Source organism: Manacus vitellinus, unplaced genomic scaffold, assembly GCF_001715985.3.
Source record: "Manacus vitellinus isolate BGI_N305 unplaced genomic scaffold, ASM171598v3 scaffold_5_pilon, whole genome shotgun sequence".
Lineage (NCBI taxonomy): Eukaryota > Metazoa > Chordata > Aves > Passeriformes > Pipridae > Manacus > Manacus vitellinus.
Window position 1 is genome coordinate 26,463,782 of NW_021940682.1, and position 17,486 is coordinate 26,481,267.

The following is a 17,486-nucleotide window of genomic DNA, read 5'->3' on the forward strand; positions in this document are numbered from 1 at the left end:
ACTATGCTCTATCTATGCATTTTAAGGCATAAGTGCCATTCATAGAGCTCTGCTGTTATTAATGGTATATCTTTTTTTTTAAATCAATTGTTAAAGTATTCCATTAAGGAGAAGAAAAGGACAAAAAAGGCTATAAAATGATGGTGGTTGGAAAAAAATAATCCTATCCCAGAATCTTACATCTTCATGTTGTCATATAAAAACCTTCTCTATCACAATAGAAAAAACATTGCTATATTCCAGCAACTGTGGGTGCACAAAAGTGAATAGTTTTGGTAATGATTTACTTTGCATATTGGATAGAAACCAGAAGAAGGAATTGATTTAATACAAGGAACAATACACTATATTATACACTTATGTACTGTAGAGAACCTTATGGTTGTGGTTGCAACAAACATGACAATAAATAAATCAGTTCTATGAAAAATTAATTTCTCCTTGTAATAAAAATACTGGGCATGCAGGAACATCTGTTTTCAAGAAAATTAGAGACAAAATAAAATATATTTCTTCAGAAAGGGACAAAAAAGCTTGGCTGACAGGAAAAAAAAATCTAGAGAAGAACCCACAAAGACTCTCAAATAATCTCTGCTTTCCAGGATTACTTGTTGCAGCAAACCACTGCATTATTGGTTGAAAAATCTGTTCACCTGGGTTAAATAATTTCTTAAATCAAAACTGAGATCAAGGTTAGCCATCAAAGCCAAGCTCCATTTCTCCTTAGCTCAAAACAGAACCTGCAACTTAAACTATTCAAACTCTGCAAGAGAGAGGAAAAAAAAAATCCATGCAGAAATAGAATGTCAGCAGCTAAGGGACCAGTGATGTAACGAAAGACAGTCTTACGCACAATTTCTATCAAATGAAAAAACCACAACTGTTCTCACGACATGGTTTTCACACCCATTTCCTCAAAAGGAAATCTTAAGGTTTCTTTAAAATATAAATCTGTGCTTCAATGCACACAAACTGAGAGAAATTAGTAAGTATAAACAACAATTTAATCTTAGAGCCTTACACAGACATATCTGTAAGCTCAGTAATTTCAGTAAGTAAATGTAATTACACTTTGTCACTGAAACTATATTCAAAATAATTTGAGTATACAGCAAGAATGAATTAATTAATCTTTTTTATCTTAAACCTTTCTAGAAGGTTTGCTGTGATGTTTCTGCCCTTCTGAAATGCTTCCTCATACTTTACCTTTAGATCTGTTCAGGTCTAGAACTGTGGCACCACTAAAGAGCCTGTGCAACAAAAGGGTAAATAAGATAAAGAATTAATGGGAAAGGGAGAAACATCAACTTGAAATGTGAATAAAAATGCAATTGTAAAAGTTTTCCAGTCAAGTGGCATAACCCGAGTGGAAAGGTAAAAGTAAGAAAATTCATAGGTTGATATGAGCAAAATTTAATAATTGAAATTTAGATAAATTTAATAATTTAATAAATTTAATAATAATACTAATACTACCAATAATAATGAAAATACCAAAAAAAAGAGAGAAATAAAACCCAAGAAAAACAAGTGACACAAATGAAAAACAATGGCTCACCACTAACCAACCAATGCCCAGACAGTTCCCAAGCAGCAGCTTCCCCCGCCAACCTCCACCCTAGTCTTACTGCTGAGCATGAAGCCATGTGGTCCAGAGTATCCCTTTGGTCAGCTGGGGTCAGCTGTCCTGGCTATGCCCCTCATAACTCCTTGTGTATCCCCAGCCTCCTCACTGGTGGGGTGATGTGAAGGGTGGAAAAGATTTTGATGCTTTGTAAGCATTGCTCAGCAGTAACAGGAACATCCCTGTGTTATCAACTGCTTCCAGCACAAATCTGAAACAAAGCACCATTCTAGCTACTGCTAAGAAAATTAACTCTATGCCAGCCAAAACCAGCACAATGGGGAATATACTTTTATGTCCTGACCTTTATAATACTATGTTCCGAGGCCAGCTTTTCTTGTTGGTAATGTTTGGTTTTGATTTGTTATTACACTAGAAGAATTTACAACTTTTTACAAGTCTGTATAGCTTTGAGGTTTTGATTTGTTTTTTAAATTTACTGATGCATGCCCTTTCCTGTAGTTTATCCTAGAATAACTTAATGCTGGGGTTCCTTATTCATTCTTGGAATAAAGTAAAATTTTTACGTATTTCCCCAAAAATTCCTGCCTGTGCTTCCTGACACCAAGCTCTCTACTCTCTCACAACATCAGATGTATTCCATTTCTTTAGACACATTCTTCCAATGTCACACTACAGAATCTCAGAGATTAAATGTTCAGTATCCATGTGAAGCAAGGAAGGGGCTTTTCAAATTGCAGGGTCAGTCTAACTAAGGGAACCTATATAATATCTGATTTGGGTCTCTATTTTTTTAAAAAGGACTACAAATAGAAGTTTCTATAAGGTAAGTGATAAACAAGATTCTTCTTAGATTTCTTGCAATTTATTTCTAAATCTCCAGATTCTCTCTCTGAAAGCTCTCATTTGCAACCCTTAAGTATGCATAAAAATAGACACTGTAATTCAGCTGCCAGTAACTGTTATCAGATGTGAACAGGAGACAGTGTCTCTCTCATGCCACCTGCATTCCTCTCTGTCAGACAAAACCACTATGCAAATGCCTACAACAGAGTCCCAAGCCAGATCCAAATGAGCTGGTATACTTAGAATAATTTAGTACCTTACCTTTATACTAGGTGAAATCCCAGAAGTAATACAGCCATCCATACCAGCTACCTAGAGCAAGTTCAGACGGGCCTGTGAAAGTAGGACTAAAAACCCCCACAGAGCTGTCATGTGCCTCTTTCAGAAAAGGAGATATAGCAAGTATTTGTTGCCCGAAAGTGTGACTCTTGGAAGAACAGAAACATTGGAAGCACAGCACAAGGCAGACAGACCAGGATCTCCCAGAGAAGGGTTCCTGGCTAGGATGAAAGAGGAGAAGCTCAAGCCCATGCTTAGAATCTATTTCCACATGAAAGGAGTGGCACAGTTCAGGTGATTCTTTGCATACTCTGTATTCATCATACACCATTTCACCAAAACCTACTTAGGCCAGGAACCACTGAAGAGGAGGCATGACCTTTGATAAGGCATGACAAGTGAACTTGCAAGTGATGACCCAAAGCCTCTCTAGTGCTCTGCTCATGCCCATCTACGTTTTTCAACCATAGAGCAAATCTATCAATGCAGAGGACCTGAATGCAACAGAACTAGAAAGGTATACGAATATTAGTGTTGCACTGAGCTAAGAAGGCTCTGTCCATAGAAAATTAGGAGAAAACCATAAGGCCAAAGAACCATGTAGTTTCACAGTATCTTCTGTGCAGGAAGGCAGAAGATTTGAAACCTGCCATATGACATTGCAGCATGAGGAAAAAGGTGACTGCAGACATGAAAAAGACCTTGTACATAGGCAAAGTCTTCTTTCCAGCCTTTGTAACCAATTAGACATTTCAGAAGCAATTTTACTGACATCGTGTTTGTATGTTAATACAAAAAACAATTTATAAATATATCTTATTCATCAGCTTTTATTCCTATAAAGGTTAGAAACAATAATCAAATATGATAGCTACCAGATCCCTTTGGCCAGATTTAGTGAGTATAAATACTAAAAGACGCTTCCAGAGAACCTTTTTGAAAATATCCACTGAGTTATAATTGCAATGGAGTATAGAAGAAAGCCAGCTGTGATAGGTTGTATTCTACTTATGCTACATAATTCTCCCATATATAAAACAATCAACACTACTCATTAAATTAGAACAATTAAAAACCCCAAAGTGTTACAGTAACACAAAAGAATACACAGTGTATTAATTATCAATGCTTTATTATTGAAACAAAATTGAAATTTTTTTATCTGGCACATAAACAATTATTTCTACAAAAAGGAAAGCCTACAAATCTGATAATTTATACAAATAACAGTTTTTCAAAAAATAAAATTTTAATTTAGAAAACTGATCTTGTGCTCTTTTATATTTTTTTAGCACTGTCTGCAATAATCCACCATAAATCCCTGAGCAGAGAGACATATTTTAAACATGTTTTAAATTTATCCCAAAAGAAGAAAGTTATCAAGCCCAGACCTATATTAAAAAAATGTATTCAGGGACATTCTTGGTAAATTTATGGTAGTCCTTTTTTCTTTCTTTTTCTTTTCTTTTTTTTGTTATAGAAACAAACAAAACCAGTTATCAATGCAAGCATGACACCGTATCACAGGAGTGCTCCCCTTTTCCCCATTTTTGTGCAATGAATAAAAATTACTAAACAAGAATAAGTACAAGTTGAAGGAGACAAATAACATGGTGAATGGTTAAGACCAAGAAGACATTGAAGTTTGATGACTGTTGAGAAAATAAAGCTCCAGGATACCACATTCTATACCAAGTTCAGTTATAGTGACTATCTATTTCTATACTTTTTCCCAGAAAGCCAGTAAAGCAGGAGAATAAGTTCAAGCTACCATTGTATTCTAACACTGGTTTCAATTATAAAGTAGAAATTCAACTTTTGATCCTTCATTTTTGCTTTTCCAGCAACAATATTATTTGAGAAAAACTTGACACACTCCACAAAACCAGACAATCTTGCCCCTCTGGCCCTTCTGGCAGGCCAGTTGTAAACTTAGCAACTTATGGTATTTCAGTGAGCAATAAGAAAGAAAAAGAAACACACATTACTATATTTTTTTTACTATACTGACTTTGAAACAGCTATTCCCCAATCTATTTCAATACAGGGGAGAACGACCAAGAAGGTAGAGTATAACTCAAGTGTTCCCTTTCCCATTAGGTACCACAAAACAAATGCAAGTAAAACCAAACAAAAGAAATAGCAACACTTAAAGACTATTGTGTTAATGGTAGGTAACATTGCTGCAGTCAAGTAATAAATAAATAAATACAGCAAAGAGTTCTCTACATTTTTGTTGGAATGGTGCTCAACAGTTAAAAAGGAATACATAAAGTAAAAAACCCAAACACTTTCTCAGTAATAAAGAGTTTTCAACAGAAGATCCTGAAGAAGCTTCAGTTCAAGGTGCTCTACCACTTTATCTATCATTATGAAAGGAATACTGAAGCAGATTCAAAGGGCCACTAAATGAAATAGTAAATCTTCTTACAAGCAATAATATTTATTCCAAAGAAAGAAAGCAGTTAATAAATGGTCTGGAAAAAAAACTGACTAAAGCTTCATACACTCAATTTGAAATAAATTATCTTTACATTGAAAATCTGAAGACTAAAACAGTAATGAGGACAAATCATTCTGAAACAGAAATAAATTGAACCTCACCAAAAGCGTATTTAGATATTTGACAGCTCTGCTGCTAGCACATGTAAGAATACAAACAGAACGCTAATATTTGGTTAGAATCTGAATAGGTAATACTCTTTAAAACACCACCACTGTGAAAAGTAACTGGCAACCACCATTACAAATTTCTCTTGATCTAAACTATTTTAAGCATAATCTAATCTAGTCCCTTCAGTTGTGAGCCTCACCAATGGATAACATTCCCTTTTCTCAGAGTTGCTCATAAAGTCTCATTTGTAGCATATCCCAGCACTAATACTTTCAAATCTCACTAGTACTAGTTATTGCAAACATATTGTATCCAGAGTCCAGTTTAAAGTTGGACTTATCTAACGGCAAAGTAAAGAGAGTCAGACACATTATTCTATAATACCAATTTTTTTTTCCTAAGATGACAGTCTGACCACATTGATTTGGTATCAGGGCACACATCGTTCTTGCTTGTATTGCTAAATCACACCTATGAACTTTTTTCTACCAGCCTACATACTATATCTGATGTAGAATATGGGCAGTTCCTTAGTCATTCTGTCTACCTGACAGCAATTTGACTGTATGTCTCAAGAAACCTGCATTAAAAGTTAACATGTTGAAATAATAGGTATGTTTCAGTAAACAACTTTGAATGCTGTCATCTAATCATGTTGACAGGTTTGAAAAAATTGGCCATATGAGCTGAGAAATTGGAAAGCAAATGGTTCAAAAGTGAGATACAGCAGCATTAAGACAAACTGCAAACATGTTGGATTTAGTATACATTTTAATGAGTTACAGTATCAGCAAAATACTTTAACCCACTATTACCACTTTAACTCCCATATGGCTTAGTGTGTATTGTGAGATTTTCCCTTAGTATTTCTATGACAGTACACATTTCAGGTACCCACCCAAAAGTAAGCAATATGGGATTTGCAATGATTTAACAAATATGCCAAAACACCTCCTCTCAAGTGCCATGGCTCCAAATATTTTTGTGAGGTAACAAGTCCTTCACGAATACCTCAAAGTATCTCTTACTCTATTTATCTGGTAGAATAGTTTCTCCTTAGCAGTAAGTAAGCCCTCTGATCTTTGCAGTCAAGTCCAGTGAGTTCTCTGACCGAACAACTGTGTGGAAGTTCTAGTTTGTGGATTTAATAAGTTTAAGGACGAAAAATTCAGAGTTTTCGTTATCATGTTTTGGATGTCTTCAAACCTTGTTTCTCCATGATATTCCACAATTTGCGCAGGTTGGACTGGGTGATGACATCATCAGGTTTAAGTTGAAGAGCAAGGAGGTAGTTTGCTTCAGCCTCTTTCAATTTACCATTCAGATGGAGAATGGCTCCAAGATTCATTAGGGCAGCTGGATACTGGTACAATAAAAAAAAAAAGGAAGGAAGAATATTAGAAGTATTTTCAATTTTTGTTTTTAGACAATCTTCTCGTACTTAAAGAAGTTATTCCCTTATGTTTTCAGACTTTCCATGGAAGCAATTTAGTAATTTAAGCAAATAGAAATAACAAGAAAAAGTTTCTGAACAGCTGCTGTACACTTTGTGCTTTGAACAGGTCAAGCTCTGGTGTCTACAAACATATACTTCCCACTTTAATGTTAGAAAACACAGAACTCAATAAGCTTTACATATGGTTATGTTGGCATAGCACAGGTTCCAAGAGAAAATTAAAGTAATACAAGACTGGATTAAAGATAGGAATTTAATTTTAATCAAACTCATTGCCAATAAAGAATTTATAATTGTTGGAAATAATTAACACATTGGAACTTATTTCTTTCTTCTCTTTGTCTTAATTATAATTAGTAGAAAATACAACCTGTTCTCAGATTCTAAGGATATTCAGGGGTTCTAGGATATTAATTTAGATTCAGGCTGTGGTAATCATTTCTTAATGAATGACTGAATAAAATTAACAATGGTGGAAAAACATGCTATTTTAATAAGAAAGATGTTAAAATTTCATAACAAATCCATTTGAAAGCTTCTTATGTTACTAATAATTTTTCCATATTCAGCTAAGAAAAAATGCTTCTTGTTTTTTATTTTTTCATCTCTAGATTATTCCACTATGAAATAATAGGTTCTTCATGATATAAATATGGCTGGTCATTGGAGTTAACAAACACTAAAAGGGCAGAAAAGCACATTTATGAAGCTACAAACAGTCTAACCCACCTTTTGCCAAGTACCAAAGGTATTCACATGCTAGTAAGAGCACAGTGAGAGCATTTGCCAAATCAGTACCTTGCCTTTCAAAGAAAAAGTGGGAAAAATGATACACAAAGTTCACTATGGTTCTCCCTCTCAGGTCACTGTAAGTTCCAATGAGCTTCAGAAACACTCACTTTTGAAGTCACATTGTTTTGCCTCAGAGGACAAGTGTTTCCAGACACCACTCAGCAGTGCTCTGATCAAAATACAATACTCAAAATGTGAAGCCACATGGCAAATCAGCTTCAGATTACTGTGAGGAGGGGGGTGCTTGTATGCTTTAGAAACCCCTCAGTGACAATAACTTCAGGAGAACGGTTAGATCCTGGAACAGGTTGCCTGGAGAAGTTGCAGATGCCCAGTCTCTGGAAGCGTTCCAGGCCAGGTTGGATGGTGTTTTGAGCAACCCAGTGTACTGGAAGGTGTTCCTGCCTATGGCAGAGGGCTTGGAACTAGATGATCTTCAACATCCCTTCCAACCCAAACGATTCCATGACTCCATGAAAATACAGTAGGTATATGGCCAATTGCACATGCATTACAGATGGTCTCCCAAACTGATGTGGTAATAGGAAATCATTATGATGAGGAAGACTTACCTGTGTTCCAAACCTCTCCATTAGTAAGTTAAATTCATTACTCTTATCCTTTTGAATCAAACCCCCCAATAATTCTTGTGTCCAAAACCTAAATTTTGTGGTGGAAATGTTATTCAGATAATTCTACAGCTTTATATCCTATAAATATTCCATATTTTTTCAGCTTTCTTCTTGCTTCTTTTCACCTGTCAATATATGAATCACAAAATCTCAGGAAGAATTTGTGACATACCAAATTCTCAGAACAAGTGGCTTCCAGAGTTTCAAAATTAGGCAAAACAAAATTAGTTCAGCTCTCTCTATTGTAAACATCACAATGTAAATGCAGTGGAATCAGAAGATGTTATTTTTAGGTTTAATTTTTCTTACTTTACCCTGACAGATTTTTTCCACCTCCCCTAAGTCAGTTACTTCCTTCTACTGAGAATCAACAAACAAACAAACAAAAAAACAGCTGAGTTTTATTTAGTTTTGCCAGTCAAATACTCTCCAAGATTTTCTCTTCCATAATATTCTGTACAGAGAAGGAAAACCATGCCCCTGAAATATCTTTCCTACAGGCAACACATAGCAGCAGCCACATTTTCACAGCTTTACCTTTGCAGTGCCAGTCTTGCATACTAGTTTATGATGGAATAATGCACTCCTTAATCACCAATGTTCTGGGTGCTAATTGATGTTATAAAGTGAAGAAGGATTGGAAATCAGCTCCACTGTATATGGATGGCTGCCCCAATATCCACGTATTTTATTTATTTTTAGACTTCAGATTGATTGAGAGAATTTTCTCACATCATGAGTGGGAACATCCACTCCCTCTGTTCACGCTATTTATTTATCTAGTAAGAGTTCATGAATCAAACTGCTTTCTTCAAGAGCACAGTTATTGACACAGAGCTGACTTCTCACTTGAAATATGTGTGTGTGTTTGCACTGAGACAAAGTTTACAGTGGATAAGGATTAAAAAACCTTAAACCTAGAAAAACTCACATAAATAAGACACATGTTTAAATGTGCTCAGGGCCAATTCTACAGCATCCACAAAACCTATTCTGTGGTAAGTAACACAGATGTCTCATACAGCTCCCAGAATTCCTTTCCATCTCCTCCATACCCTCCTGAAAATATGGTGTGTGTATGGGACTAATCCAGTACTCCAAAGAACATCATATATATAAGATCATACAACTACCTAAGAAACTCTTCTACCACCATCTCTTTGATATATCATTTCACAAGAGCAAGCAACAAAAACAAATAAAAAGGACAAACTGCATGACTTTTAACTGAAATTTTCCAACTTCTACATATCATCCCTAATTTCCTGGAGGCCTAACAAATTCTATGCCATTAATGCTTTAAACTAATGTATCCATGGAAAATGTGAACTGATAACTCATTTCAGGTAGTCCTGAAAGTTCATTCCAGTTCCTTTACGTTTCAAATGAGGAAATACACAGAATTTTGGAAAGACTGCTCCCTAGCTTTCTAGGGTATCAGTCAATCCAATATCTATGGCTTATAGTAATAGTCACATGAATTTTGCATGCCTGCAACATTATACATCACTGCCATTGCTCTCTGACAGCTATAAAGGTTGGTCAGAGGATAAGAGAGCAAGAGACATTTCCTATAGTTTTTCTTCACATAGATTGTCTTTTATTAAAGACAGCTGATAAAACTTTTCGGTACGTTAACAAAGGCAGTCGACAGCTACCAGTGCAATAACATGGGACTTGAAGCACTGTATAACAAATGACACCACCTACTACTTCAGAAACTTGAAAGGAGAAACAGGCCTGCCTTCATTTCCTTTTGGAGACAGATGCTTTACATCAAAAAAAGCTGACTGGCATTTCTATTGAGATTATAAATGCTGTCTTTTATGGTCTATTTGGAATTATTCCCTTTATTAGCATTTTTATCGTGGTGCGCTTGTTTCCTTAGTGGTTTTTTGGGGGCAGTGGGGAGAAGTGGTTGTGGGGAGGAGAGGAATAACAGAATAGTTAATGAATAACAAAATAACGTAAGGCATGCATTTAGTTGCCTGAGGTATTTTTGGTTTACGTTGATGACAATTTTTCAAACTTTCCCTCCAGTACCAAAATAAAAGGAGAGCACTGGGGCATGCAAAATCTTAACATAAAGTCCTCTCTAAAATCAGAGAACTATGGAATTTCAAATAATTCAAATTAATTCTGGGTAGTATTTCGGGATTACACTAATGTAACCACGTAGAGTATTGGACCCACAAATGGAATGAATCTTAATGACAAGAAGATGAACTACTTCCTTGTTTGGAATCTCTGTCTCCACATATAGCAAATGCTATATCAGAAGAACAGTCCCTAACACAAGAATAAAATTTAACTCCTACATGGCCTAAGAAGTTATGGAGAGAGAAACAAATACACAAACCCTTAACCTAGCACAAACTTGTCTATATGGCAGATCAGTATGAACAAACAGTTCAAACACAAGCAAGGAAGTCTGAAATTGTTTTCCTCAAAGCTCTGCTTACAGATGACCTTCTCTTGTCAATACTACAGAGGTCAGGGTAGCAGACTCTGAGATGAAAGTGCATTCTGCTGCTGCTGCTGGAGCACTTACAAGGAAATTATGGCAATTTTTACTTCAGTAGAATCACCTGTGCAAGCTGCTTGTCACTTATCCATTTCAAAAGGTCACTGAAAAGATATTGCCAAAATCCATCTTGCTCTTAATGAATTATTGCTATGTGTGATATTGTAGATGTTTCAAAACAACCCCAGGACTGTTTAATAAATACTGTAATATGTGTGGCCAACCCATCAGAAACACAAAGGTTGTGCTTTGTTTTAAAACAGTGCCATTAAGCACACTTAATTTTTAAGGGTTCCTATTGAGTAAAGTCCATATTTAAAGACGGACATAAAATATCATTTACAAGTGCATATTTCATCACAGCACTTCTAGTTACATAGGGGTGAAGAATTCAGATAATTCTCTTTGATAACTGAAGACATGTAGGTGGTACAATGACCAAGTAGTCAAACAGCTGAGTATTACTTGTAGAATGGCTCACTAGGCATGAGAGAAAAGAGTGGTGGACTGTTTCATCTGATCAGTGACCATCGGATAATGAGCTGTTAGGCCTTTTTTATCATCCTACAGTGACAGCAAGAATTTTCCCTTGAATATTTATTACTGGTATTATTGCTGTAGCACAGTACAGTATTTTCTGAAACAATCCAAATGTCTACAGTTCCATTTTATCAGTAAAGGTAACTGTGAAAAACAGAATAATTTCAGGGGTGGCCCTTGCTTTTGACAGACTTCACAACTTCTGAGAAAAAACATGACCTAATAGTTGCTCCGAGATGTAAACATACTACTTTAAAGCATGGTGTGGGCAGAGAAGGTAGCACATTCCAGCAGGGGAGGGACATGTAGCGAGATGATTGTTGCCAACTGGATCTTACTCTCCAATTAATACATTGACAACACTGTAAATGCATCAGTGACACATGGAAGCAGACCTTTTTATATGAGCAATTTGTGTTGCCAGATAAACCAAGCACTAGTTATGGAGAGAGACTCATGTTTCTACTTGGTTCTCTACGCTATAAGGCTTCTTAAGAACTGCAGTTTGCATATGCTATGTCTGGTATTTTGTTCCAAACAGCACATGGATCACAACTAAGACATTGATCTCCAGTAAGCTGGCTAAGACGACAAGAGTATACTGTCTAGGAACAGATAACTTGGTGCAAAAAACATTCTGGATCAAGATGACAGGATGTACAGCAAAGCAGCATGGATCAGACAGAATAAAAACCCCTAAAATTCAGAGTTGAGAGGGATTTCCTGTGTCATCAGCCCAGAGAGCAAAACATTTGGTTCTGCCAGAAAACAAATAAACAAAAAAATCAGTACCTTCGCAAACTCTTAAAATAGAAAAATGCTCTGCAACTTTTCCTCTACAACAATTAAGTACATTACTTAAATTGCAAGTCTGCTTATGAACAATTTTGCTAAGTATGTTTTTGTGTTGACAAGCTTTCAGTTTAAACAGTGAAGAGAGGAAATGCATTTACTCTGAAAGTACTAATTTGAACAAACGTTGTGAAGAGCACAGTTTTCACTGTTTCATTAGTCAGAAATGGACCTAAACATCTCTGCTGCAAAGGGAGCCTGTGTTCCTACCTAATTACCTTAAGAATGAGTAACATAAATAGCTATATAAATATAAATAATGACAAGCCTAGGCTCTATAGGGGAGTGGATCATTGGATTCTTTAAGAGTGCTGTGTTGTTAACACTGATAGAGAACAACCTTACCTATTCTTTACTAATATATCATTAAACAGAAAGAGACCTCATTTATTGTTCACCAAACCAACAAATTATGAACACCCTTCAGGAAAAAAAAAAGACATCAGAAAAAAATTAGATAGGAATAAAACAGTTTCTGTTGAATACTGTTTAAATAATAGTCTCATGTTAGGATAATAAGTCAATAAGGTGGAAAACCAGAATGAGTCTTAACACAGCATCTGATGATACCACAGAAACATTCGGTCATATACTTTTTTTAAAAATTTTTTATTCTTTTACATTTGAATACTCTCATCTGGACATCTAAAGCAGGTGACATTTTAACCTGCCTGGTGAAAAGAGGATATACATGGAAATTCTTTGTATGCATCCAATCATGTGTGTTTGCAAACAGTGGAGACTATCCTATCTAAAACTGCAAACTACATGATATCTATATTTAAAATCAGAAATTAAAATGTGAAGGAAAGGTTTTTCACCTTTTTTTTCCTATTTATGGGTGACAGATGTGGGAGTTTTCATCCACAGATACACCATGAAATTATTCAGTTTACTTGTAGGTTGAGACATCGGCATCATTAAAAAAACCCACAGCTATGTGTCAGGGAAGAGTTCTAGACTTGGCATAGGAAGGATGCATCAAGCAGTCTACTTTGCTTCTCAAATTATCATATCAATAGGGGACATTTTACTATCAATGTTCTCCAGACAATGGAGATTTTTTCCTCAAAATCTTATTCATCTTAACCTTCAGAAAACTGCTCAGTATTTTAAAAACATAGTTATCCAAAACCAAACAAGCATATATAGATATATGTTACATTTTGCTGCTGAAAAGCTATAGACCATTGGTTTTTATGTAAGTTCATAGTATACTGGTCTACATATCAGCAAGTTAACAAAAGCATATGTTATAACTGTTAAAGGTTTCAGTTCATAACAGTTGAAAACATCCCACAAAAATGTACTAACATTTGTAATTTCTCTGTATCTAGACTTTTCCCCCCCATGGTCATGCCCCAATTGCTTTGATTTATGCTTAAAAAGTCTCCTAGTAATCACTCTCAGTTTATATGGAAACTGTGATGGACATTTTTAGATAACACACTTGTATTACCATAAAAAAAACTAAAGAGGAACATACGTTATAAGTATTTTGTATTACAGTTACATTGAAAAAAAAATCAACAGTTTCCAGACCTCAAAGTGTTTCTAATTAAACTTCTTTGCTTTCCAGCTCAAATGTTGTCAATGGTATAGGACAGGATAATCTTATCCAGTTTTCCTAGTACTTTAGGATTTCATAAAAAAAAAGAAAGTCATTGAATGACTTAATTTTTGTTTATAGAAATCCAACTGTCCTCTAATGTCTGCAATTTGATGATTTTAATACATAGCTACAATTACATTATAAAACATTTAACAACTTATTTACCTTATCTAACACAAGTATGCTACATGCTAACTAGGAGGTCTGTACTTCAAGCAAGTGAGAAACTTGAATAGAAATGTCATCTGTACTGTCATACTGACAAATAGAAATTGCTCAAAATCTTTCAGTAACAGAACTTTGTCCTATTAAGAAAGAAGTAAGAATTTTTAAAAATGAAAATCAATCTGTGAGTAAATGTATTTTTGCATGCATTTTTGTTTTTAAACCTTGGAAACCAGAAAAACAAAGGGCTTTATGCTACTGCCTAAAGATAAACCCCAGTTTTACTTAAAAGAAATGTAAAGTGTTAAAAGAAAAATTAGTATAATCTACATTACCCAGAAGCACACATGCAGTGCTGATTAGAATAGATGTCCATATTAACACAATCAAAACTGGCTAATCTTCAGAGAAAACTCTAATTTACAGATCATGAGTTTATAACCACAATTACACTCACACTACTAACACTAAAAAATGTTATTTTTTTTCCAATCAAATAAAATGTCATTGGTAAATAAAAATGTCTGCTGAGAATGAATGCATCATCCATCTATTTTTGCCCAGATGCTGGTTAAATACATCAGCACACAGAAAAGGTTGTACAGTTTTTCCAATATGTTGGTAACAAGTATATTGCATTAGAGTTTCTATTTTGCAGTACAACAGCCAACAACTGAAATTTCAGAAAGAAGTAGTGCTGATTTCTAGCCTTGAAAATTTAGTGGTGTTCTATTAGGGGAATCTCAAAATCACAAGGGTTCCAGTATTTTGACTCAAATGTTCAGATGAATATTAAATATCCAACAAAGTTTTACACCTTTGGCTGACAAGTGTAGTCACCTGAATTAAATGCTTGAGAACTAGATTAATATCAGTATTACTATAAGCTTTCATGAACTATTTAGGTATTTGTAGTTGTAAGGCATTGCTTTCAGGCACATTGTGTAAACCATTATGCAACTTGGCATACTTGCTCTTAGCACAAAGAATAACAATCTTGCTAATTTTTTTAAGGCTTCTATCATGCACAATCACTGTTATGACAGCCCCCACAAAAAGTGTGGTATTAGATCACTACAGAAAAGAAAACACTAGGAGATTTTGAGGCATTGCAGATTGTTTTAGGATGAATTTTAGCCTTTATTCCATCCCTTCATTGACACACTTTCTCTTGGCTAACTTTCCCTAGACAAGAGAATCAATCATTATTCCTCTACTGGTAATAATTTCACTGGCAGGAGAGGACAATTGATGTCTATCACATGAAGTGATATAATTCTCATAATTACATGTTTTATCAATAGTGTCTGAAGGTATTTTCAAATAGGTCAAAAATGCAACTTCAGCACGTGGAAATGCTACCAAGACAATTTTGCAAATAAAAACTAACTACATAACTTTGTAAATGAATAACAAAACTCTTGAGATCGTTTTAAGAACTCACATCATTTTAAGAACTATATTTTCATTACAGAGTAGAGACAACTGAAAAATGCTTAAAAAAGTCTTGCTCGCAAATATTTTGTGTTCTGAAATTTCTACACAGAAAACCTTAAAATATTTGCATGTCGATCTTTTTTTTCTTCCTCTTTGCCCTTTTTCATTTGGCTCCTATCACTTCCATGCTTGTTACCTAGTGCAATAACGTTACGCCCACACTTTCTTGACTTTAGTTTTTACCCACAGGATTGCGAGAGCAGCTGAGAAGAGAGGAATATACAAGTGGTTCTTTGCAAAATATTGAATCACAGTGTTCTGAGGAATTCATAAAGATTCATGACTTACTTTTTGGCAGCCAGTAACCCGCAGGTGTTCCCTACACAGTATTTAGCAATTAAACGCATAGTAGATATTAAAATCATTAATTTCCACAGTAAGTGCAAGGATTTAATTTTTATTCTTGTAGCTTAAAGATTTCAAGGCTGCAGTTTCTAAAATTTGGTCTTTTGATCGCTAATAGTAAGACCATTGGGCACTAATCACTCACTAGGCTTTTACAAGACCCTGACTTCTAAAAAACAAAAGTGTTTGTTGCTGTAGCAGCCTTACTTACCACATCTGAACAGTGACACGTGTTTACAGTAATTAGTATCAATAATAGCAAGACATGTTCAGCGGTAGATCTACACATCCTACTCTGAAAGATTCCACTTGATGCAGAATATGCTGACAAATGCTGTTTATCAAATAGAAGCTTTCTGTATTCTTCAAAATAATGTTTTAAGAAATGGAGACATGAAGGAACACTTTGAAAATATTTTCCTTTTTTAAAGGGTTAAATTAATTATTTCTGGAGGCATAAGAGGACAATTAATATTTGCAGGACTAGCACCAAGAAATCAAAATTCAATTCCTGTCTCCAAAATTCAATGTCAGATGTTACTTGGTGAAACCAGATGCTTGCTCCAAACTGCCTCAGAAAAAGCCCTGTATGGCTGGAGCAAACTATAATTCAAGGCCAGTAGAATTCCTATGTAATTTTGTAGTTGATGGTTCAGATTATTTTGCCTTAATTTTCACTACACATACCACTCATTCTGTATGAACATCATGGCATCCTACAGAAATCAACTGTGGGTCCTACCACTGATCTTTTTGTTAAAGCTTATTTTTCCCCCAAACCATAAGGTTTGCCTCTTATGCAATTTTCATAATCTCTGTTCAGAGAGCATTTTCTTTCTCTATTATGAGTAAAACACCCAATTTGTGAACTGATCAGCAAAAAACTCCATCAATGCAGCTATCAGAATAGAATTTTTCAAGCAGAGTTAATCAAGGATCATGTATTGATCTTTCAAAAATGATAAAAAATAAGGCTGATAATTTTAAGTGTATTTAAATGCAGTTAGAATGTGAAGAGATTAAGTAGAACTACTGAGTTACAATAAAGCTCCACCAAATATTCCACCACAAATATATTAATCATTCACCCTGAAGAATCTAGGAAACATATAGCAAATCTTCCTATGGAATTTAATTTGGGGGTTTTATTGTGGATTTTAGGTTTTACTCTTGTTGTTGTATTGGAAAAGGTTTCTATTTTCTTTCATGCTGTAATTGTTTGCAGTGAGTTTGAGGCAGCCAGATGCTAAGGCAACTGGCACTGCTACAAACCATAATGTCAGATTAAAGTTAGTTACTGTTAAGGAAGTCAATCTTTATTGAAACACCTGAAGAATTAGTAAAACTGCCTCAGCTTAGTAATAGAGCTGTTCATTATATGGAAGACATTTCAAAAGGGTAGGCACACTGGAATGCACATTTGCATTCCAGTAAAACCAGCTGTAGGAAATAGAACCATGCGAATGCACTATGAAGAGCTAACCAATACACGGTGGTTCAGAATGCCTCAAGAAGGGACTGTTTGGGGGAAATGAAAAGCTATCCATCCCCTCCCCAGTAAATCTTCTCAGTAGCAGACATCTGACTCTAAACTGTAATCTTCTGAGGGAAAAATATGTTCAAACTGGTACTGAAGTTACTTTTAAAGACAAATTCCAAGAATATTACTTCATCCAGACACCCATCCCCTTCCTAGCAGTCTGCAAAAGTACAGTCCCTCTCATGCAGATCTCAAACCAAAACAAGC

The 17,486-nt window shown here is 35.2% G+C and overlaps 1 protein-coding gene across 1 annotated transcript in view; it reads right to left on the reverse strand.

The window, feature by feature from the left end:
- Positions 1–5,191: 5,191 nt before the first annotated feature.
- Positions 5,192–17,486, reverse strand: part of TMTC2 (transmembrane O-mannosyltransferase targeting cadherins 2) — a 144,083-nt gene continuing 131,788 nt past the window's right edge. The window contains exon 12 of the mRNA XM_018080793.2: positions 5,192–6,687. Within this exon, the coding sequence (XP_017936282.2) occupies positions 6,508–6,687 (180 nt within the window). The 3' untranslated portion in view covers positions 5,192–6,507. The remainder of the gene's footprint in view (positions 6,688–17,486) is intronic.